Source organism: Hipposideros armiger, unplaced genomic scaffold (assembly GCF_001890085.2).
Source record: "Hipposideros armiger isolate ML-2016 unplaced genomic scaffold, ASM189008v1 scaffold_3, whole genome shotgun sequence".
Taxonomy (NCBI): domain Eukaryota; kingdom Metazoa; phylum Chordata; class Mammalia; order Chiroptera; family Hipposideridae; genus Hipposideros; species Hipposideros armiger.
In genome coordinates this window covers 3,001,492-3,023,600 of record NW_017731353.1, presented here as the reverse complement: position 1 = coordinate 3,023,600, position 22,109 = coordinate 3,001,492, and the positions used below count along the sequence as shown (strand labels likewise).

General features: G+C 52.4%; 2 protein-coding genes across 4 annotated transcripts in view; one reads left to right on the top strand and one right to left on the bottom strand.

The window, feature by feature from the left end:
• The window catches only part of LRRC8A (leucine rich repeat containing 8 VRAC subunit A), a 28,978-nt gene extending 7,226 nt beyond the window's left edge, over positions 1–21,752 (bottom strand). The window contains exons 1-3 of one of the 3 annotated variants that reach the window (XM_019637830.1): positions 21,614–21,752; positions 18,281–18,387; positions 146–2,310 (exon numbers count right to left, since the gene is read on the bottom strand). In XM_019637830.1, the coding sequence (XP_019493375.1) occupies positions 146–2,302 (2,157 nt within the window). In that variant the 5' untranslated portion in view covers positions 2,303–2,310; positions 18,281–18,387; positions 21,614–21,752. The other 2 variants (XM_019637835.1, XM_019637840.1) reach the window with 2 other exon arrangements.
• A 126-nt stretch (positions 21,753–21,878) lies between these two features.
• KYAT1 (kynurenine aminotransferase 1) overlaps positions 21,879–22,109 on the top strand; it is a 15,964-nt gene continuing 15,733 nt past the window's right edge. Inside the window, exon 1 of the mRNA XM_019641645.1 lies at positions 21,879–21,967. The gene's annotated coding sequence lies outside the window, so the exon portion shown is untranslated. The remainder of the gene's footprint in view (positions 21,968–22,109) is intronic.

The window sequence follows — 22,109 nt, the reverse complement described above, 5'->3', positions numbered from 1 at the left end:
GGCCCAGGAACTCTCTTTTCAACAAGTTCCTTCCAGGCACTTCTGGGAACCACAGGTGAGGTCCCAAGACACTGGGCCTCCCGAGCACACACACCCCTCCCCACGGGCCACAGCGTGCGGAGCCACCCACAGCCAGGCCACTCACCCGGTTGGCCGTGACGGCCAGGTTCTGGAGGTTCTGCAGGAGGCCAATGTCGGCGGGGAGGAAGGTCAGGTTGTTGTGGCTGAGGTCCAGGTAGCGCAGCTTGCGGCAGTAGAAGAGCTGCGGGGGGATCTTCTCAATCTTGTTGCGGTTCAGGTAGAGGCGCTCCAGGTTGGTGAGGTTGCCCACCTGGATGGGGATGTAGGCGATGTGGTTGTACCACAGCTTAAGGCAGGTGAGGCGATGCAGGTGCTGGAAGCTGATGATCTCCTCGATGGTCTTGAGGTTGTTGTCCTTCAGGTCGATCTCCTGCAGGTTGTGAAGGCTGAAGATGGAGTGGGGGATGCGCTCCAGGTCGCAGCGGATCAGTTCCAGCTCCGTCAGGTTCACCATCTTCTTCAGGCTGTTGAGGACGATGAGCTTGGTGCCCTCGTTGTTGATGGACAGCTTCTGCAGGTGCACGCCCACGTCCGTGACCACCTGTGGCAGCTTGCTCAGGTTGCTCTTGAGCCGCAGCACCTTGAGGCGCTTGAGCTCACGCAGCCCGTCAATGACGATGTAGCGGTTGTTGTCGGCGCTCAGGTTGCCTGTCAGGTGCAGCTCCTCCAGCGTCTTCAGGCTGTAGATCCACAGTGGGATCTCCTTGATGTCCGTGAACTTGATGTGCAGCGCCCGCAGGTTCTCGCGCAGGAAGGCCAGGGCAGGCGCCTCGATCTTGGCGGCCGTGTGGTACAGCCACAACTCCTGCAGGCCTGTGAGCTGGGCAATGCTGGGTGGGATGGTCACGTCCGGGATCAGCTCCAGCTTCAGCACCTCCAGCTCGGTCAGGTCGAACACAGTGTCGGGGATGCCGCTGAGCATGAACAGGTGCAGCTCCAGCTTGTCCTGCGCGTTCCGGGTGAGCCGCTGCCGCAGCTTGTCCAGCGTCCACTCGTTGTTGAGGTTCAGCTGCCGCAGCTTGTTCTCACTCACCTCCGACAGGAAGACAGCGAAGCGCTTGGAGTAGAGCGGGTCATACTGGTCAATGAGGTGCAGCATGAAGGCGAAGTCGTTCTTGACGTCGGGGATGTCGCTATAGCTACTCTCCTCGCGGATGGACTCGAACGAGTACTTCTTGAGGGAGCGTCGCAGCATCCACCAGAGCGTGTACATGCAGATGAGGCCGTAGAAGATGACCAGGCTGATGTAGAAGGACGCCAGAATCTTGAAGAGCGTGGCGAGCGGGTGGGCGCAGCGGTAGGTGCGGTAGCCCGTCAGGCTCTCGATGTCCACGGTGCAGTCCACGTCGAACTTGATGTTGTGCACGTAGTAGACGGTATAGCAGATGATGAGGATGAACTTGATCACCTTGATGATGGTCTGCCGCATGTACAGGCGGTACACGATGTCCCCTTCCTCCACGTGGGTCCGGAACTTCTTTACTTTCTCAAACAGCGCCTTGGCCTGCTCGCCCTCCTTCTTGTCCAGCACACCCGTCTCTGAGCGGTCCACGATGCCCTGCTCGATCCGAGACTTGGTCCGTTGCAGCATGGGCACAGTGGCCTCCACGTCCTCGCTGACCGTTGATGACTTCTTGTCCATGGAGCCGTTCATCTTGCTGAAGGCTGGCTTGGGGTCGCTCTCCTCCACCACTGTCTCTGACAGGGCCCGTGTGGTCCAAGGCGAGTCGAAGCACTTGAGCAGGATAGACACAAAGTGCTCTAGCTTCGAGCTGGTGCGTGGGAACTTGAACCAGAAGTTGCTGCAGGCCAGGAAGATGAGCGTGTGCAGGAGTACCAGGTAGGGGAAGTACTTGGCGAACCAGTGCAGACGGTTCTCATAGCACACGGCATCCACATAGTTGTACTGGTGCCGATCCAGGTCATATTTGATGCCTGTGGGGCCCGTGTCAGGGGTCGGCAGGATCGTGGAGTTGGGGTAGGTGGGCTCTGGGCCGGCGGCTGCCCAGCCCCGGAACGAGTCGTTGCAGGAGTCCTTGGTGACCCACTTACAAGGCAGGCAGATCATCTTGTCCTGGGTGACCTGCAGCGTGCCCCCAAAGACCGCGATCATCAACATAACGATGGAGATGTAGTCGGTGAACACGTCCCACCACGGCTTCAGAATCCGGTACGCTGGCTGCGTGTCCGCAAAGTAGCGGAGCTCTGTCACTGGAATCATGGTTCAACCTGAAAGGGACCCACAGGAGGGAGTTACCGCAGGGTGGCCTGACTTTCTGGGACCCAGGGGTCAGAGGAAGGAGACAATGGACCTGTTATCCAAAATTCTACCTCGAGTCTAGGTGGGGAGTCACAGCCTTGCCACTCATGGGCCAGCCCATGGATCAGCCTTTCTCCAGAAACAACCGGGTGGCTGAGACGCCACCATGGGGGAAGGCAGGCAGCCTCCCCATTTAACAGACAGGAAGACTGAGCACTGAAGTGAGGGCCCATGTGCACAGGCCGCTAATGTGGCCTCCCAGGGCACCCCCTGAATTATAGCAAGAGCACTGGGGGATTCCCGTCTAGACCCCATCCTCTTAATGTTCGGATTGACCAGAGGGGCTTACTGAAGACACCCAGTTCCCTCAGAACCAGGTGCCACGAAGCTGCTCCAATGACCTGAAGAGATTTCTGTGACATGTGAGAAAAGCCAAATGCAGAAGAGGGGGCTTAATATGAACTCACTTTTATAAAACAAATAGGGAAGTTTAAAAACTCCTACGTGTGTGCATATATTAATAGTTACGTCCATACAGGATTCCGCGAGCACTGGGGGAAACCTAGGACACACACACAGTAGGTGTAACAACAGGTTCCTGGGAAAGGAACCAAGAGGACAAGAAAACAAGGCTGTTCTCTTGAAGCTGGATCACATGATCACACGTATGCATTTATGAAAAATTATCTCTGTGTACATCCACATGTGTGTAAAAGGAAATTCAGGTTCTCCCACCAGAGTCCAATTCAGCAGGTCTTGGGTAGAGCCGGGGAAGCTGATTTTTTAATATGTGACTTGGGTGACACTAATGATTAGCCAATTTTGGGAAACCCTGGATAAGAAGCCACATTCAGAAAATCCAGCCAGTGACATACAGGAGATGCGCAACAAAATCAAGGTGCAGAAGGAATCCTGTCCTTGGTCAACCTGTCAAGGTACACTGCTCTTATAATGAATGGTGTGTAAGACGTAATGTGATGAAAAAGGTACTAGATGCTCACAGGAGAATGCCGGGAAAATATAAAAAGCATAAGGACAAAATTGAAATCCCCTGAAAAAACATGACCCAGGGTTACCCACTGTTAGCTTTTAAATGAATAATAACCTTCCAGTCCTTTCTGTGTATATTTCTTTTTAATAAAATTGTGGTTTTACTTTATACCCTATTTTCTAATCTAGATTTTAAACCAAGGTTTAAATACTTGTTTTTTGACAAATGGGTCTGTTTCTCTTGGGAGAGGAACAAGAGTGCCCAGGTTATGAAACTGGGGCACCTTATTTTGATTACTGATAATATAAATAATGACAATGGTAATGAACCCTTCCTAAAACAGGGCCTCCCTGCAAACTTCCTGTCCCATCCTTCTAGGGCACTCTGGGATGGGTGGGGAGGACAGGAGGAAAGCAAACCAGGACCCTGTGAGGAAATCAGGCCACTGAGATGGATGCGTGCCAGACACTGGGCTAGTCCTTACCATGGGGTTGCCCTTATGGAATCCTTTCGATGCCCAGATGAGAGGCCTATCTTTGGCCCCATTACACCGATTGGGGGAACTAAGGCTCACAGAGGTGAAGTCAGCTGCCCAGCATCACTCTGTTATTGAGGGCAGAGACCAAGAGCAGAGACTAAGGCCCAGCCTATCCCTCCACCTCCCTGCTCGGGTCATTGCACTGTGGGCTTGCTCTCCACCTGCTCAGAGGCTCCACACACTAGCGGTACCAAGACACTGAGCAGAGGAGTGCAGCTACCCTACGCCCTGGGGTTCCCAGAGCTCAGGTCACCGCAGGGCCAGCAGACACCCAGTGCCCTGGGCCAGTGGCTCCAGCCCAGATGTCAGCTCTCCTGGTGAGGCCAGGATGACAGGCCAGAAGTGCCTGCCTCACAGGAAGGCCTGGGCCCTCTAATGACCAGCTAGCTGGCTCCTCACACCACCCACACTCCCGGGAAAGTGGCACTCCAGGGGAGAGCCTGTTGAATCATGCAGCCAGCCTCCAGCTGAGACACCGGACATTGAGACACCCGGCTTTCCCTCCCATCTCTCCCTTCCTGGCTCCCTGAGTCCACATCCAGGGGCGCAGCCGACTGGGGACCGGAAAGGAGGGGCCAAAAGGAGAGAGTGAGACTGAGGGCCTGTGACAGCCTGCCTTGGAGAATCCAGAATGAGTGCTCCATCGCAGGATGCCTGGCGTGGGGGGTGGAGGCGGTTTATGACCAAGCAGGATGTGGTTGCACGCTCACTGTTTCAGAGTGGGGAGCCTGGAGAACACACAGTCTCACAGTGAGGAGGTGCGTCTGGGCCCCTGCTGTCTGAAGCTCTGCACACGGTGTCTTCCTGGCTTCTGGTTCTGAGGTGGGAACTGTTCACAGCTCCGTTTCCAGGTGAGGGAGCTTGAGGCTCAGAGAGGCAGGAAACAGTCCAGTTCGTTCTGTCCCGGCATGCCTGGCTCTCACCCTCACTACACACCGCAACACTTGGTCTTGAAGCACATCCTGAACTCTGCTCAGCCCTTGGCTTGGTCCTGTGGGGGCAATAAAAGTGACCAAAGTGTGTCCCCCACCTCAGGAGCATCTCGGTCCAGTGTGAGTGTGGGAAGGGATGAGAGAGACAGAATAGCTAGACCCCGTGTGTCGGCAGGGGCAGCTGTGGCCACAGCAGGTGAGATGGATGCCAACATCCTGCTGGGAAGAGCTTCAAGGAGGTGGGCCTTGGGCAAGCTCCCCACAGCTCCTGGCCTCAGGCTGTGCACAAACACAGTGGGCAGGCCACCTCCCTGGGCTGCTGGCACGAGTAGGTGGAATTTCATGCTTTTACTGCGCTCAGTGTAGAGTGGGACGGGCAGTCAGCTGGGCTGGTGTCAATTCTCCTCGACCTCCTTGTCACCTGGGAGAGACCAGATGCTCCTTGGGGACAGGAGTATTCAGTATACAGAAGGCGTTTGATAAATTCAGAGAGCACCTCAAAGCAAGATAAGGCAGGAGTGGGCGCAGCCAGGACTCCTGTCCCGCTCGGCATCTTGCTTTCCCCATCCATAAACTGGGGTTGGTTTCAGATGCCCTGGCAAGTTCTATCAAGAAGTCATAGAGGGCCGGCCGAGTGGCTCAGTTGGTTAAGAGCTCGCTCAAGAGTTTGAGCTCTGAGCAACAGCGGTTCGATGCCAGCCCGAGCTGAGCAGCCGCTAAGCTACCAATAGGTAGCAGGATGGCTCAGCTAAAAAAAAAACAAAAAACAAAAAACAAACAAAAAGAAGTCATAGAAATGAGGTTTCCCAAACTGCCTGTGGAGGACCTCAGACAGGTGGGGAGAAAGCTTAGAGGTGGAGGGACATTGGGGCCATTCTGGGCTCTGCCACTCAGTAGTGGAGTGACGTTGGGCAGGTGATTTCACCTCTCTGAACCTTAGTTCCCTCATCTGTGGAATGGGGCTAAAACAGATTCGGGCCTGGCCCTCCAGGGCAATCCTGACTCCAACAGATTCACGAAGAGTGAATAAACATGCACAGAAACAGAGCACGAAGGAAGGAAATGGAAGAAGAAAACCTTCTGTAGGCTTGCAGACACCTGGCAAAGAGACAGAGTTAGGCAGGGCCCAGCACACAGTAGGCACGCCATAGCACATCCTGGTACGTTAAAGAAGCCACCAGAATGCAACAGGGCCTTTTCAGTGGAATGAAGTAGTTCTGCACATCATGCCATTTTGGAAAAAAGCGAGATCCAGAATAATAAATAAATACAACCCCATTTTCATAAACCCTTGACCAACATGCCCTGCACCGTGGGAGGCGTTCGGAACAGGAGGCAGAATGGAAGGAAAGTGCAATTTTTACCAGCATGCATTATCTTTGTGGTTGAAGAACAGTACAGAATTTAAAATAAATACAGCCTTAAAAAGAGAGAAAAGGGCCGGCCGAGTGGCACGATGGTTAAGAACTCGCTTGGGATGCCAGAGGGCCCCGGTTCGGATCCCACATATGAGGGCCAGTGGCACTGCCCTCCACAGCTAAGATGCTGAACAACAGCTCAACCTGGAGCTGGGTTGCCATGAGTCGCCGGCGAAGGCGTAGGCTGCAGCCCCTGTGGCAGTGGGTTGCCATGGGCTACCGTGTGTAGCCAGCAGCCAGCGTGAGCGGCCAGCAGCCGCAGTGAGCGGCCGTCCAGAAGCCGGCGACTGATCTGCCTCGCCCGGGAAGAGCGCAATGATGGTGCCAACTTGGGCCAGTGAAGCAACGTCCTCTACAACTAGACTGAAGAACAAAAAACGACAGCAACTTGTCTGTTCCCCTTCCCCCAATTCCCCAGCACTGTTCCCATCCCCCCAATTCCCCAATAAAAATCTTAAAAAAAAAAAAAGAGAGAAAAAATTGGCCCTTGGATGTGGGGATCCGGTGTTCTTTTGCAGCTTTAAGAGGGTGATTTCAGGAGGGAGATAGGGAGCTGGCCCAGGTCAGGCCTCTGCCCCAAGAGATGGAGAATTTGGAGAGGATCCTGAATAGAGGACAAAGATTAAGGGTTGAAATCAGGGCGGCTGAGAAAAGACCAAAAGGCGATGTGCCCTGCTGTCCTGAGCTCTGGTCCAACTAATTCTCCTTCCAGAACACATGCATCACTTTAAGCTAGTGACTGTGCCCTCCTAGAGGTCAGGGGTCAACGTTCACCTTCGAGGTGGGAGACCCTGTCTGCACCAGGTAAAGCTCGGAAGCAGAGGGCAAGAGACCACAGAGGGGGTTGGGTGGGAAGGCTGAGAGCCCCACAAGGCAGCAGTGCTCATCTGATCCCTTGTGCAGAGCCTGGAATGTAGAGAGGGGAGTAAAGGTTTACTGAACTGGGCTGAGCCCAGGGAAGGAAAGGTGGTGGGAGAAAGGATGGCAACTGATTGGGAAAGACTCTAGAACAAAGATTCGGTTACAGGAATGTTCATCACAATGTGATTTACACCCCAGGAAAATTGGAAACAATCCAGATGCCCATTACTGGGTGACTGATGAAGCACCTATCAAATGGTCAGGTGATAGAATGCAATGAAGTAATGAAAACACGTTAGAGCAAAGCACTTGATGACTTGACATGGTAACAAAACTGTGATAGACTAACCGTTCCTCAAATAAGTTTTTATATATGTTCAATATACATATACATTCAAACAATCTTGGTAGTGAGATTAGACAACTGTTTATAATCTTTTTCACCCCAAACTTACCTCTGTTTTGTATTATAAGCATATGTCACTTACGTAATCAAGAAAAAAAGGTTTAAAAATCACTATTCCAAGGAATCAAGAATAGCTGACAATTTGGAATAAGGCGGGAGGAGACACGCCACCAGATATTAAGACTTACTACAAAGCTACATGAATTCAGACAATGTGGTGCTGGGATACAGGCAGATGGGGACCAAAGTAATAGAAGAGCAAGCCTAGAAACAGACCCCGAAATTTCTGGAAACTTCAAGTTGATAGTGTTGGCTTTCCAGGTCAGGGGGAAAGAATGGGTGTCCATAAATGGAGCTGGTACTCAGTTATTCACATGAAAAGAGCATAGCCTCAACTACCTCCTTACATGAGAGTTAATCCCAATGAATTAAAGACCTAAGGCAAACTTGAAAATGTTTAAAAGAAAAATCTAAGAGACCATCTTACTGTCTTTAAGACAGGGGAGGATTTCTTGTCACAAAAAGTACAAACCCTTATAGGAAATGATTGATATATTGATCACATTAAAATTAAAATGCATACACATCAAATAATTAAAAACAAGTGAAAAGAGCCCACCTCTTGGAGGAGATATTGTCAATGTTCCTAACTACCAAAGGTTTAACATCCAGAATAAATACAGAACGCCTACCAACATAAGAAAAAAACAATCTAGTAGAAAAAAAAGGCCAAATATATGAATAGGGAAAAAAAATGCAAATGGAAATTAATGTATGAACTCATTCTTAACATCATGACTAATCAAGTAATGCAAATTAAAATAATCAGATGCCATTCACTCCCCTACAACTGGCAAAAATGTTGCATTCCCAGAGGCAGGGTTAGGGTGCACAGGTCTCACAACCCAGCAATTTCCCTCTGAGTTACAGATCTTGGAGGGTTGCTTTACACATACATGTGAAGCCACCGACAAGACAGCAAAAATTGAGCAACAACCTAAACATCCATGAGGGGAGGATAAACTGCTCTAATTATACAATGGAATGCAAAGCAATGGAAGTGAGTAAACTACAGTACAGCTACATGTAGCAACACGGATAGACCTTAAAAGCAGTGTTGAGCCAAAAACCAGCTACAGAATAATACATGCATCATATAACATACATATATATCCAAGTGTAGTGAAGGTATAAAAACCTGCATGGAGAGCCAAAAATCAAGTTAATAATTTCACCTAGAGAGGGAAAAAAATGGAATTGTGGGGGGAAGAAGTTCAATTGTGCCCGAAATAATGAGAGCGAGCCGGCGAGAGAGAGAAAAAGAGAATCTGAAGCAATTATTGCAAAAATTAAGTTCTGACAAAGCTGAGTCCTGGATAAAAGATATTTGTTCTAGTTTTATACTTTTCTGTGTGCTTAAATTGAAACATTTCATACACAATTTACCAAAACAATCATCCATTTCTCCCCCTCCCGCCTGGCCCTCTCTCTGGTCCTCACACCTGCCACGCTCAGCTGGAGGCAGCAGCTACCGGACCAGTTGCCAGAGCAGCAGGTTTGGCTTCTTCCAGCTGGCCTGCTCCTCACTGGCACAGCAGCACCTGTGATCTCTGAGGATCCTGGCAGACGCAGCATCACCCCTTTTTAACCTGCCCCACCCCCAGGGGGATGCAGAAGCGGGCAGGGAGCAGGTCCAGGTTCCCGTGGCAGGACTGGAGCACCCCTGGCTCCGGGGAGTCAGGTAAGCAACCCAGAGGGCCCCCAGCCTCCCCTCGGTGGCAGGCAGATCTCAGGGAGTGCGAAGAACGACAGCTTTGGAATTAGAGAGACACAGGTTCAAATCCAGCTCTAGCATGAAACAGTTCCATGACCCCAAGCAAATGATTCAGCCCCAGCCTCTATTTTTACAACTTTAAAATAAGAACAACGCTGAAGGCAGTTTTTGGAGGTGTTAACCTGCTGCCTTCTCAGACCACCGGTGCTCTGAGAATAAACGCTTATTCTATGACCCAAATAAATAATAAAAAGAACAATGCTACCTACCTCATAGATCTGTATACAGTGACCCAAAAGATGGCCAACCAATATTATGTAATAAAAAAATACAAACAATAAAAAGAAGAGATGCTAATCAGTATATAAAATGCATGGTCTGCAAAAGGACAAATACCATACGATTCCGCTGATAAGAGGTCCCAAGAGGAGTCAAGTTCATAGGGGGTTCAGGGAGGGAATAATGAGGAGTTAGTGTTTAATGGGGACAGAGTTTCAGTCTGGGAAGCTGAAAAGAGCTCTGGAGACGGATGCAGCTGATGGTTGCACAACGATGTGCATGTACTTAATCCACTGAGCTGCACCCTTAAAAATGGTGAAGATGGTAAATGTTATGTTATGTATATTTTACCACAATAAAAAGGATGGGGGGGGGAGTATGATCCCTTTCTTGTTTTAAAAACTTACCAGTAACAAACTTATTACTGTATGCATAGAAAAATCTGGAAAGTTATCCACAGAACTACATATGGTTAAATCTGGACGGTAAGACGGTAGAGGGCTGTCTATGTTACACATTCTTCTAGTGTTTAAATTTGGTACTTTTACAAGTTGGAAAAAAAAATACTTGGGAAAAACCCAGAAGGCTTTCCTCACTGTGTGGTTTCTGAGAATTATAAAAGACTTTATGAGAAGTACCCGCCATCTATTGTGTTGGAAAAAGGGCGGCTCGCTCCTGCCTGCCCTGGCCAGGGAGCAGGCACCCTTCATCAGGGCGGAGTCCTCACTGCAGGGAGGCAACGCCTCAGTGGGTGAGCTCAGGGGCCAATGACTTCCTCTCTGAGTCTCAGTTTCGACTGTAAAAGGGGACTATTACAATACCTATCTCAGAGGCTTATGGTGAGAATTAAAAAAAAGACAATGTGTATGTGTCAATCCAATGTCTGGCATAGAGGAAGGCACACTATAGTTATCACAACCCAGCTGCCATGGCAGAAAACCTTCCCAGAATTCGGGGAAGGGAAGATACCCAGGTGAGAGCTGAGCCGCAAATACAAATACCTACAGCACAGACCAGGCCCCCAGAACCTCCTGGGACTCACAGAGCCATGAACTTCTGGAGTCCCTCCCAGCTCGGGACCCAGGAGGGGATGGGGGTGGAGAGTCAGCATTCTGCTCACTGAACCACCCCTCAGGTGTGAAGCCTGATTCCTGTTGTTGATTTCTTTCTGATGCTTCTTACAGACAGAAACGGAGTCAAGGAAATGACTCACTGCCCCCTCAGTCCCAGAGGGAGACCACCCAACACGCTCCAGCCCCCACTACAGGCTACAGAGATTTGGCTTCCACACCTGAGCGGAGGCAGCAGGCAAGGCAGTGGGTAAACAGGGCACAGAGAGCCTTTTGTTGAAGCCCAAACAGAGAGGCTGGGAAAACTTCCCAGGCAGGAGGGGATGTGGGAGGCTGGCTGCCCTCCCCCACCATAGTTGGGAAGGCTGTCCCTCCAACACTCTCCCAGGGAAGGGGGCAGGGTAATTCTCAAGAGGCCCCAGGAAGACACGGGGTCACTGGCCTTGTCCCAGGAGGGCTCTGGGCCTGTGAATCTGCTCCTTGGTCAGCACGCCCAGGCCTCATCTGGTCCCAGAGCTAGGAGGGGGAAGAGGTGACCTCGTCATCTGGTGCGCACAGCCCCCACACCCAATCGCAGGGCACTGCCCTCTAGGCCCCCACACCCAGCTGGAATGAGTCAGCGGCTGTGAGCTGGGGGCGCTGCCTGGCTTGGCACTCTCCCTGTGTAGAAGGGCACACCCTCACTTCCTGGGGAAAGGAAGAGGGGAGACAGTCCGGGCTAGAGGGGGAGGGGAAAAGTTTCAGCTCCAAACTGCTCTCACACGGGGGCTGGGCCTCTCAAACAGGCTCATCCTCCTGCAAAAGCAAGGGCGGGGCCTGCCTTCTGGGGTAAAGGGTGACAGGTGAGGGACTTACCCCACTGTGAGCCAGCACACAGGAGCTACAGGCCAAGCTGGAGGTGGGCGCTTACCCCCTCCCACCCTACCAGGCCGGTGTTAGAGCTGCTAGTTACCGACATGCACCCTGCACCCGGCTTCCTGTGCCTCAGCTCCCAATCTCCATGCAAACCAATAAGATGGCTCCAGTTTGTGACCCCAGGAGAGACACTTCACATCCCAGGGCTCTGGTTTCCTCATCTGTAAAATGGGCTGACGACTCTATTCCTGATTGGGTGGTGGTGAGGAATGAAGGAGGCAGTCCGTAGAAACTTTTGTCCCAGTACCTGCCGTGTAGTTAGGCTCTGTAATGTTAGCTGCTGCTGTTAGGATTATAGTCGGTATTATCAATCCGTTTATGGGTATGAGGCCCAGAGAGGTTAAGTGACCTGCCCAAGGCCACAAAGCTAGATGGTGGGAAACATCACCGCAGATCTAACTTTCCATTGTGCTAATCTGCCTCAGAGGCAAGCAGGTCTCCCGGGCCCACCCTGGCACCCAGACCCCTGGAGATGCTTCCCAGGACAAGAACCCCTTTTCCTGAGGGGGGCTTGGAAACAAGGTCATTGTAGGGAACCGTAGGAGGCCATACTCAGATGCCCCTGGTGTCTCAGGTACAGCTTTAAGGAAACTTTGGAAGAGAGCCCAGCTCTGTGTTTGGGCCCAGAAGCCAGGCGTAGGGTCTTGGCCTGTGGGGGCAAAGGGGCCTTAGAGACAGGCCTTAATCTGCTATGAATAGCAGCACCGCCTTCCTGGACAGGTTACAAAATGTGGGCAGGAGTGCCCAAGGGAGGCTGCAAATACACCTTCTGCTGAGATCCCAGGGAACTGGGACTAAGGAGGCCTGGGGCCCAGCTCTCTGGGCTGGAGGGGGGCTGCCCCCTGTGATGCTGACCCAGGACACCAGCTGGGAGATGTGTCTTACAGGATTCCCGCGCCGCCCAGCCCCGCCCCTGGTCAGTGCATCTGTCAACACGCCGGCTGTCAGAGAGCGTGAGTGGCAGCAGTGCCTCTGAGAATGTCCAGGTAGCATGTGAGAGCCGTGGAATTTTACAGCCACTTTTACTCCAGCGAACACTGCTCCAGGCATGAGGCTATATTGCAGCCATCTATTTAATTTTGAGGTTTTAAGCCCTCAAGAGATGTTTAAATGTAGATCTTGCTATGAGATGCAGTAGAAACACATCAGGAGAGGTAGCAGGGGATGTTTGTGGCTGGGAGTAAAAGCTACTCTAGAAACCTCAGCCCCACAGATCCTTGACGAGGGAAGGTTAAATGCCCCCCTGCACCTCACCCCTCATACTGGGAGGTCACTAAAATCCTTCCTGAGGGGAACTCAGCCAGCATCTACACCAAGGGCATCAATTCTGGTGGCAGAGGGGCTCCATCACCAGACATGGGGACCAGGGCTGAAAGAGTCGCCCTGGTCCGTGTTTCCCGGCGTTGTCTGCAGACCACCACCCTGGGGAGCTACTTCAAAGTGCAGGTCCCTGGGCCCAGCCCCCAGGCTCTGAGTGCAGGTCTGTGGTGGTGAGCCCAGGGGAAACAGCAATTTTTTTTTTTTTTTTNTTAGCAATATCTCACTGTCAGCTGGTGGAATTTGAAGCTGGAATTTGAGCCCTGGAGAATTTTACACTAATGCCCATAGTTCTGGCTCATCCACTCCCTATGGAGAAGCTTGTTTTGTTACCAACCATACAACACCCAGCGTGTGGCCTGGCACACAGCAGGTATCCAGTAACTGTTTATTGGCTGTTCACTGACTGACCAAGCGGGACAAACAGGAGACAGCCTGAAGTGTAGAATGAAGAGGCAAGCACTGGGGCCCAGAAGGGCCCAGATTGGAGTCCAAGGCTTGTCCCTTCCCAGCCTTGAGACTGTGGACCTGGCACGGCCCTCCCTGAGCCTCCATGTCCCCACCTATAAAACTGACAACCACTACTCCAGGGCCTGACACTGAGGGCTCCCACCTGTCCTGCTTTGTGCTTTACATGCAGATTAGCCGCATTTTACAAACCAGTAAGTGAAGCACAGAGAAGTTAAGAAAGTTGCCCAAATGGGGTCCCCACAAGGGCTCACTCCCTCACTTCCTGGGAGAGGTTGGGATCCTTGGTCTCTCCCTCAGCCTTCTGGGATCATCAGCATTAATACTTTGGGGAACCTACGGTGTGCTAGTTGAGCTGCCAGAGGCTGAGGATCTGGTGGAGAACAGGATAGACACACAGTTCCTGTCCTTGGAGGGTGACAGAAACCCTGCAGTTAGCATCTGTGATGAGCGCTGCGGTGGGCAGAAGCTCAGGCCTTGGGAGCACAATGGAGGGAGCACGTGGCTGAACCCTAAGTGAATTCAGGGCTTCTCAAAGGGGGTGACTTTTTAAATCTGTGACTGAAAGATGCACAGGATGTCTAGAAGGAGGAATGATGTGGCTGGAGGCTCAAGGAGAGACACACTTACCTGAAGGTAACTGGCATGACAGGAAACAACGCAGGTTAGAAACCTTCAGTTTGGAGAAGGACTCCACATGGCAACATCTGTGACTTCCCACCCAACACTCCACACTTAACCTTCCACATCTCCAAAGAGTAGGACTCCCTGATTTTATAATCCAGGCCCCCCAAAAATTGGGATTCATTCTCTGACAAGAGATTTTGTTGTCCTGCTTGGTTAACTAATCTTTATGGAAAGCCTTATAGGTTTAAATATTAAAAGTGTATTGTGGGCCAGGGCATGTGCTAAATGCTTTCTAGGGATGATTGCATTGTTATTGTCCCCATTGTACAAATGAGGAAGCTAAGCCTAGAGAGGCTGTGCAATGGCACGACCAAGGTCCCATAGCTAGTTCAGAGTGGAGCCGGGATCATTTTATCCCAGTCCAAATTCAAGCTTTCATCTTCCATGATTGTTCATGTAACAGACTGGTCTTGCTTGGGCATGGTCCCCCCTCCCCAGGCCCCTGCTCCAGAGGTGCCATGGTTTGTGTTCTCTCGGTAACTGGGAAGCTCCTGACATTTTGAGCCCGGAAATGCTATACATCCTTCTAGGCACTGGATAGATAAGCTCAATACAGAACTGACTCACCCCAAATACCAAGTGTGCCACTTCTGAGAAACACAGTGTACTTATTGCATAGAATTGGCTTAGGTGACATGGCAGCCTGGGAACCCCAAATCACCTTGCCTGCCTTTGCAAGCTGTCATTCAGGGAGGAAGCTGGACAAGGCATGGCTCCTGCCCCCATGGGCAGATGGTCTTCTGCTGGCAGAGGAGCTGATAGAGGTGCCAACACCCACCTCCTGAAACAGGGATTTTGGGGGAAAGAGTTTGGACTTGAGAAACAGGCGAACCAGGGTTTGAATCCCTGCTCAAGCTCTCTCAGCTGAGTGAGCTTTGTTCATTCTCCTCTTCGGAGATAATGGGGATGATAATGTCTTCCTAGTAGCCTTTTGTGAAGATTAGAGAATTTAGCACAGGGGCCAGGTGCATAGTAAGTGCTCTCTTGAGTTCAGAGAAGGGCCTGGGCGGACACAGAAAGCTTCAGAGAGAAGGCAGAGCTGGAGCTAGGTCCTGCCAGGGGGATCGAATTGGACAGCATTCCACATAGGGGTACACCTTGAGCAAAGGTGGGTAACGTCTATTCAAAAGCAAAGGATTTATACATTCGGAAGACAAGAGAGCATGGAAGCTGCAAACTCTGGATTCAGGCTAGATCCAAAGGCCAGGCTAAGGAGGCTTTGGACTTTATCTGGTATGAACACACGCTGTTTGGCAAGGCTGGTCCAACGGGAGGTGTAGCTGACGTCAGCCACCCAAGTGCTGGTCACTAAGGCATTTCCCTAGGGGTCATTCAGCTGTTGGTCACCAGTCATGGTGCCTTCTGGCCAAGAAGGTGGCCAGTAGCTGCCCAGGTTGATGGAGGCGTGTGATAGGGGAGGACACTGACTACTAGCCATTGGCCCCTGACCTGGCAGCAAGGGAGCCTGGGATCTTTGATGCCTGGGAAGCTGCACTAGAAAGCGTCATAAAGGTCATTTGGTGCATTTCAGGTGGGTTTGGCCTCCTGAGTGCTGCCACTGTGCCTGAGCTGCCTGCATTGCAGCATTTTTCCATGGACTTATTATTATTTTTTTTTAGCTGAGCCATCCTGCCACCTGTTGGCAGCTCAGCGGCTGCTCAGCTCAGGCCGGGACTCGAACCGCCGTTACTCAGAGCTCAAACTCTTGAGCGAGCTCTTAACCAACTGGGCCACTTGGCCGGCCCTGGAAACAGCATTTTAAACAAGCTCTCGGGCGACTCGGAAGTACCCCCAAGCCCGAGAACCTAAAGAAAAAGAAAAGCAGGAGGTAGGGTAAAAGCACAGGCTGTCAAGGCAAACAGATCCATGTTCGAGTCCTGGCTTTGCCACTAAGTTGTAAAACTTTGGGCAAGAGCCCTTGTCTCACCAAGCCTTGGTCTCCTGGCCTGTAAAACGGTTAGGCTCCATCACATAGGTGGCAGGTAAGGTGGCAAATGTATGTAGTGACCTGGCACACTGCCTAGCGCTCAGACCCTGGCCACTGAAGCTGACCACAGGACCTGAAGGCCCTGCTGCTGGAAGGAGGGAAAAGGCAGAGAGGCCAGCTCCTGGAGGTGACGGCCAGAAGTGTCTCTGCGAGAAGGAAAGAGACTCCAGGAAAAGGATGAGAGGGGAAAACATGGGAGAGAGTGGGGTTTGGGCCAGTGAATGAGAACCCCACCAGGTGAGGGAGACATCTCGGACACAGACCTCATTCCCCGCTTGATCCTGTCGAACCACACTCTCCCTGCTCCACAAAACCCGGCTGCCAGGCCCGAAATCCCTCCTGCCAAAACCCAGCCTGAGGTCGCTTGTGCCCCAGAAGAGCATCTTTAGACCCAGGTCACAGGGCAGCTCCTTCTTACCTGCCCACCCTCAAAGCTAAAACCTGAAAGGAGCATCGCCAGGGGATCAAGACCGAGGCTTCCCCCAGGAACTGCCAGGGTAAACTGAGTCAGGGCCAGACTCAGGCAAACACAACTCATGTGCGCCCCCTCCACTCCCAACCCAGCCCTGCTTCAGGCGGACAGGGAGGCCAAACCTCTCAGGCCAGCCCATGCCCTTCCCGCCACGCTGTCCCTGGCACGGAGGAGGAATTCTGATCTCAGATAAGTAGGACCTGCTGCTTCCTGCTCATCGCAGGCCAGAGACACTTCAGTGCAGGCCTTGCCTCTCTGCAGGACAGAGTTCCTCAAAACCAACAGGAAACTCCTACAGGGCAGGGCCCAGCTCTGCTGACCTTGTCCCAATAAACAGGAGAGTCAACAAGATTACACACCAGGCATTTTCCACTTCCCTCTGCTGCTCAAAAACTCCAGCATGGTGAGGGAGGGGAGAAATGGGGGTAGAACCAGGAGAGTGTCAGGACTCTCTGACCAGATGCATACTCGCAGACCTCCCCTCGCTTGAAAGTGGTCCAAGGGAAACCGTTAAATGAAGCAACAGCAAGCTGTGACCCAGCAGCTATAACAGGACTTCATTGTAGATAAATAAGCAAATGGTAATAAAACATGTGGAAGAATATACCTTTCCCCATTCACACCTCTGGAGATGGGGATCATGGGAGACTTTCACTTTCTATATGACATTAAAACCAAAACGTTATAAAAACATAATGAACATGCAACTATGTTGGTGATTACAAAAATAATAATAATAATAATAATAATACATAAGATAATTATTTCTTTTAAAATCCAGGCTGGGGAGGGCCAGGCCTTCCTCAACAAAAAGCTGAGGTGGGAAGTGGGTGCAGGGAGGCCTTTGGCACAGAGCACAGGCCCAGGATTCCAGGAACAGGTTCAAGGCGCATGTCCCTGTCTTCCTCCCTCTGAGCCTTAGTTTCCACATCTGTAAACGGGGGATATAGGCCACTGCCTGAGCTTCCTCAAATGATCAAAGGAGGTCACTGATAAAGGTTGTTTTATGAATTATAAAGCAGTCTATACGCACAGCTGCTATGATTAGGAAACATGTCTGGGACACACACTCTAAGTGCCTTCCCTATGTCAACACATTTAATCTTCAAAATACTCTAAAGGGAGGTAAGGTGCTAACATTATCCCCTTTTCATTGATGAGGAAACTGAAGCTCAGAGCGGTACAGTAACTGGTCCACAGCCACTCACGGAGCACGAGGCAGCTAGAACTCAAACTCAGGTGTGACTACAAAGTGTCGGTCCTCACCAGTGCACTCTCCTGCCTTTGGGGGCTGTTTTCCAAAGACTAGGCCAAGGAACCCCAGCCCGCAGAGGTCCACCCACATGATGAAATAAGTGTGGAGAAACACAACTTGCTAGCTCCCTCTCAGAGACTCATCATGCTCATTTCAATGCACTCAAGGCTCTGAGAAGTCCTGCAGCAAGAGTAAGAAGCTGTTGTTTCCCACCGTGACCAAAGAAACTGGTGTTCCATGGAACATGCCTGGGGATATGTGGTCACGAGGCAGCATTCAAAACAACCCAGACTGACAAGATCTGGGCTGAAGGAGATAAAGCAGAGGCTGGCAATGAAACTTAACATTGGCATTTGAAGAATACAGTAACCTCATACTACTTAGGTGGCCAGAGTCGGGAGAAGCAGGAAGAATTCTGTCTTCTGCCACCCCGGCCCTAGAGGCCATGGACCTACAGTGAGAAGAGCAAAGGACTATAGAGATGAACATACCACCCTTTGCTCCCCAGGCTGGGGAAGGCACCTAAGCGGAGGCCACAGCTAGTCTGGAAGGCGGGGCCTAGTCCTTACCCTGTGGACGGCTCTGCTATCTGCGTGTTGGCTGTCGGTGCTGAGGCTGGCCCACGTCTGTCTGGGCAGGGTCCTGGCATTCCTTTCGCTCCATGGAAGCTGCCTCCCTGTGAGAAAGCAAGAGCTACTGTCAGCAGGGATGTGTGTGACTATCAGAGTTGCCCGCTGTGCTGTCAACATTTTGAGTGCCTGCTCGGTGCCAGGCCTCAGCTGGGCTCTGGGGTGACAAGAGAGAATCAAACAGTCTACGGGGGAGATGCCAAGTCAACAGTTACAACTGGCTCTTGAGAGCCCAGGACACTGCTGGGGGGAGCCCGAAAGCTATGGGAACATGGAGAAACACTAGACGCAGACCGGTGCGGTCAGGGAAGGCTCTCCGGAAAAGGTGTTGCCTGAGTTGACTGCTGAGGGAGTAGGAGTTGGAGAAAGAGCATTCCAGGCAGAAGAAACAGCACATGTTTGCCTGGAGGGGATAGAATATGACATCTAGAGAATGCTGAGTGGTTCAGCCTGCCTAGAACCAGGTCTGGAGGTGGGAGTAGAGAGAGATACACTATAGCGGGGAGAGCAGGCCAAGACAACTCCTCAGCCCAGACACAGGACTTGGACCCCAACACAAAACCTGACCATCACCTATTAGTCAGGAGGCATTTAGTGAGCATCTCCTACATGTCAGCACTCTGCTCAGAGCTGATCACAAGCGTGAACAAGACAAGTTAGCAGAGTGGGGAGGGAAGTGTGATCAGACTAGAACAGGGGTATGGGGAACTGGGCATGTGGCCCAACCACTGGGAATGCTAAAGTATAAGCAGGAGTTAGCAGGAAGGTGTGTGTGTGTGTGGGGGGGAGGTGCAGGCAGACAAAGGGACAAAGGGGCTTGAACGGTTCTAGGAGGGACTGTGGAGCCTTCCAACCATTTATGTCACTGAGTGTTTATCATACCTACTCAGGGCTAGGGCACTGTGCTGGGAGGAAAAACGCAGAAGACAGTCTCCAGCCTCACAGGGAAACAATAGCCCATCAATCCCACACGGGGTGATGGCAACTATGCAGAAAAGCACCTAGAGCTTTAAAAGCACAGAAGCCATCATCTAAGCCAGTCTCTACCCCCACCCAGCCCCGCCCTCCTCAGTAAGGATGAGGGATACCCGCTGGGCAGTCCAGTCATTTGCCTGTGGCAGAGCCAGGACCAGAATTCAGGCCTCTGGGCTCCCTATCGCTGATTCTTCTAGTCCTTCCTCTTTCAGGAAATACACAGTGACTATCCCCTACATATTCACCCAGAGCTAATGCCTTTCCTCTTTCCTCTAGTACTTCTGTCATTAAGCTGTATCAGTGTTTTCCTGTTCACCTCTCCTCTCAGACTGCACCTCAGAGGAGGCCAGGCCAGGGACTGTGTTCTCCTAGCACCACTTGTGGACCAGACAAGGTACTTACTAAAGGATGGCTGAATGAATGAATGAATGAATGAATGAATGAATGAATGAAGGGATGGAGAAACGGTGTGCTGGACTCTAGTGTCCCACGTCCATCCCACCCAACTCCTCATGATGTTTTATACCATTTACCTGTGCCTCAGTGTCCCCATGTAGAAACCTAGAATCACCTCCACTCTCAGGAGAGGGCGTCAGGAATCAGTCTGATTCCTTTCCTCCAACTCCTACAGACGAGGTTCAGACCAGGCCGGCAGCAATTAAGGCCCAGCCACTTCCTTGAGCTCTCTCTGACCGACTGGAGCAACCCTCAGGAACCCCTACTGTCCAGCAAGGCCACTCAAAGTTTGCAGAGGAAACTGCTTCCTAGTGGGTATGCCCAAGGGATGGAGTACAAAAGTATCTGGTTGATTTCCGGGAGGAAGTCACAAACATTTCTTGGGCCCCTGCTCTGTCCCACAGCCCCTGGAGAGCAGGGGGGCACTAGACCAAACCCCAAAGAATCTCTAAAACTGGGAAGACAGGGAGGCAGAGGCTATGTCATTCATGCCCCAGCTTCTATCCAAAGGCCAGTCCTCCAGCACAAGTCACCTATCCTTGCCTCCCGGGTGAGCCAGAGGAAGACCTGACCTTCATGAAGGCAATGCCAATGTGACTGAGCCACAGGCACTGCCCAGTCCCTCGGAATAAACTCCCACTCTTCCATCCTCTCCACAGGAAGTATCACCAAGAGCAGACCTCTTTCTTCTGCCTCCAGTCTGTCTGTCTGCCAGTATGTTTGCTCAGGCGGCAGGATACAGTTTGGCAGGGGTTATGGGGACGCCTAACAGAAAAGCGGGAGAGGCTCTCGGAAGGCTTTCTGCTCCCCCAAATCCCTCCTCCACAATTTAGGCCCAAATTCCCTTTCCCTCACTAGCTCTCTCTCTCCTCATCTTCACACTTCATCCTCAAAAGGTTTCCTGGCGTAAGGCAGGGGAAGAGGTAAGTAAGGCGAATGCCTGCTCCACCCTTTCAGCCAAGTCCCCACCAGGAAGAGGCTTCAGGACACCCCCCAACCATCTCTCCCTTCCAAAAAAGGCAGCAGTTGCATCATCTGAGAACCAGCCCAATCTTGGTTCACTCCAGTCCAGACCAAGGAAAAGGCAGTCAACAAAAGGAGCAGAATCATCATGAACCCTAAGGACCCGGGACAATGCTCCTTCAGCCTGGGAGCCAACTCTGCTGGATCTCCGCTCACCGATAGCGGGACAAGCCCGGACCTAATCAGATCTGGCCCTCAGGCCTTTCTGGATGCACAGGACACGGGCCGATCTGGGGCTCCAGGCCCCGGACAGGTCTTCCCAGGAACCCCAGCTTAGACAGGCCCCCAAGAGCCCAGCTAGGGATCCTGCCCTCAAGTCGGGACACTGTTCCCGCCGGATCAAGAGGAGGGAGGGGTCCAAAGGGAGAGGAGGGGTCCGGCAACCCAAGAAGGGAGCAGGAAGAAACCTTTGAAAACGAAAAAGATCTGACAAGAAGAGACCCCAGAGGTGAACCTCTACTTAGCAGGGGTGTGTGTGTGGAGGGTTGAGGATCTGGGGGAACCCAGGGGGTGACAAGGGGACCTGGGGGAGCCGAGGCGGAAACTCCCAGTATGTAGAGCGCAGGGAGGCACGGGGTGCCTGGGAGGGGGCTCGCGCGCCGCGGCACCAGGGAGAGGGTGCGGTCCTGGAGACCCGGGGGAGGAGGGAGCCCGGACGTAGGCAGAACTGAACTGCTGCGGGAGGCCCCAGGGAGCCGGCCCCAGCACGCAGAGCCAAGGCTGCCTGGGGCGCCCAGGACCGGGCAGCTGGCCGGGGCGTGTAGGAGTGGGTTCTGGGAGGTGACAGCTCGCGCCCCTTTCTCCACCCCACCTACTCACCTGGGCCCGCCACGCCCGGCCGCCCAGCAGGCAGCCCCTGGACCCCTGCCGCTCAGTCCCGCCGCCGGCCACTGCGCCCCTCCGGCGCCTCCTTTTGTTTGTCCCTCACTGCACCACTCAGCCTCCTCCGCCCCGGAAGTGACGTCACCGTCAGGCGCGAACGCGGCGCCCAGGGCTTCGCCATCTTTTTGAGGGGCGCTATCCCCGCGCCCATACCTCCTCCTCTCCCTGCTGGCGCCATGTTGCTTTGGGGCGGAAGTAGCAGAGCCTGAGCTCGGCCCCCTTAAAGGGACAGGGACGGCTCTAACCTTCCGGGCGCCCTTGGTGACAAGAGGTGAAGTGGCTGAGGCGGAGGTGAGTAACTGATGCCTGAGCGTTGCTGCCCAGAGGTAAGATGCCACGGCCGGAGGGCATGGTAACCGGTTCCGAGCTGGATTTTGCCAAGTACTCGCAGCGTTTGGTGCTGCTGGGATAGAGTGGCTGCCGGAAGGGTTAC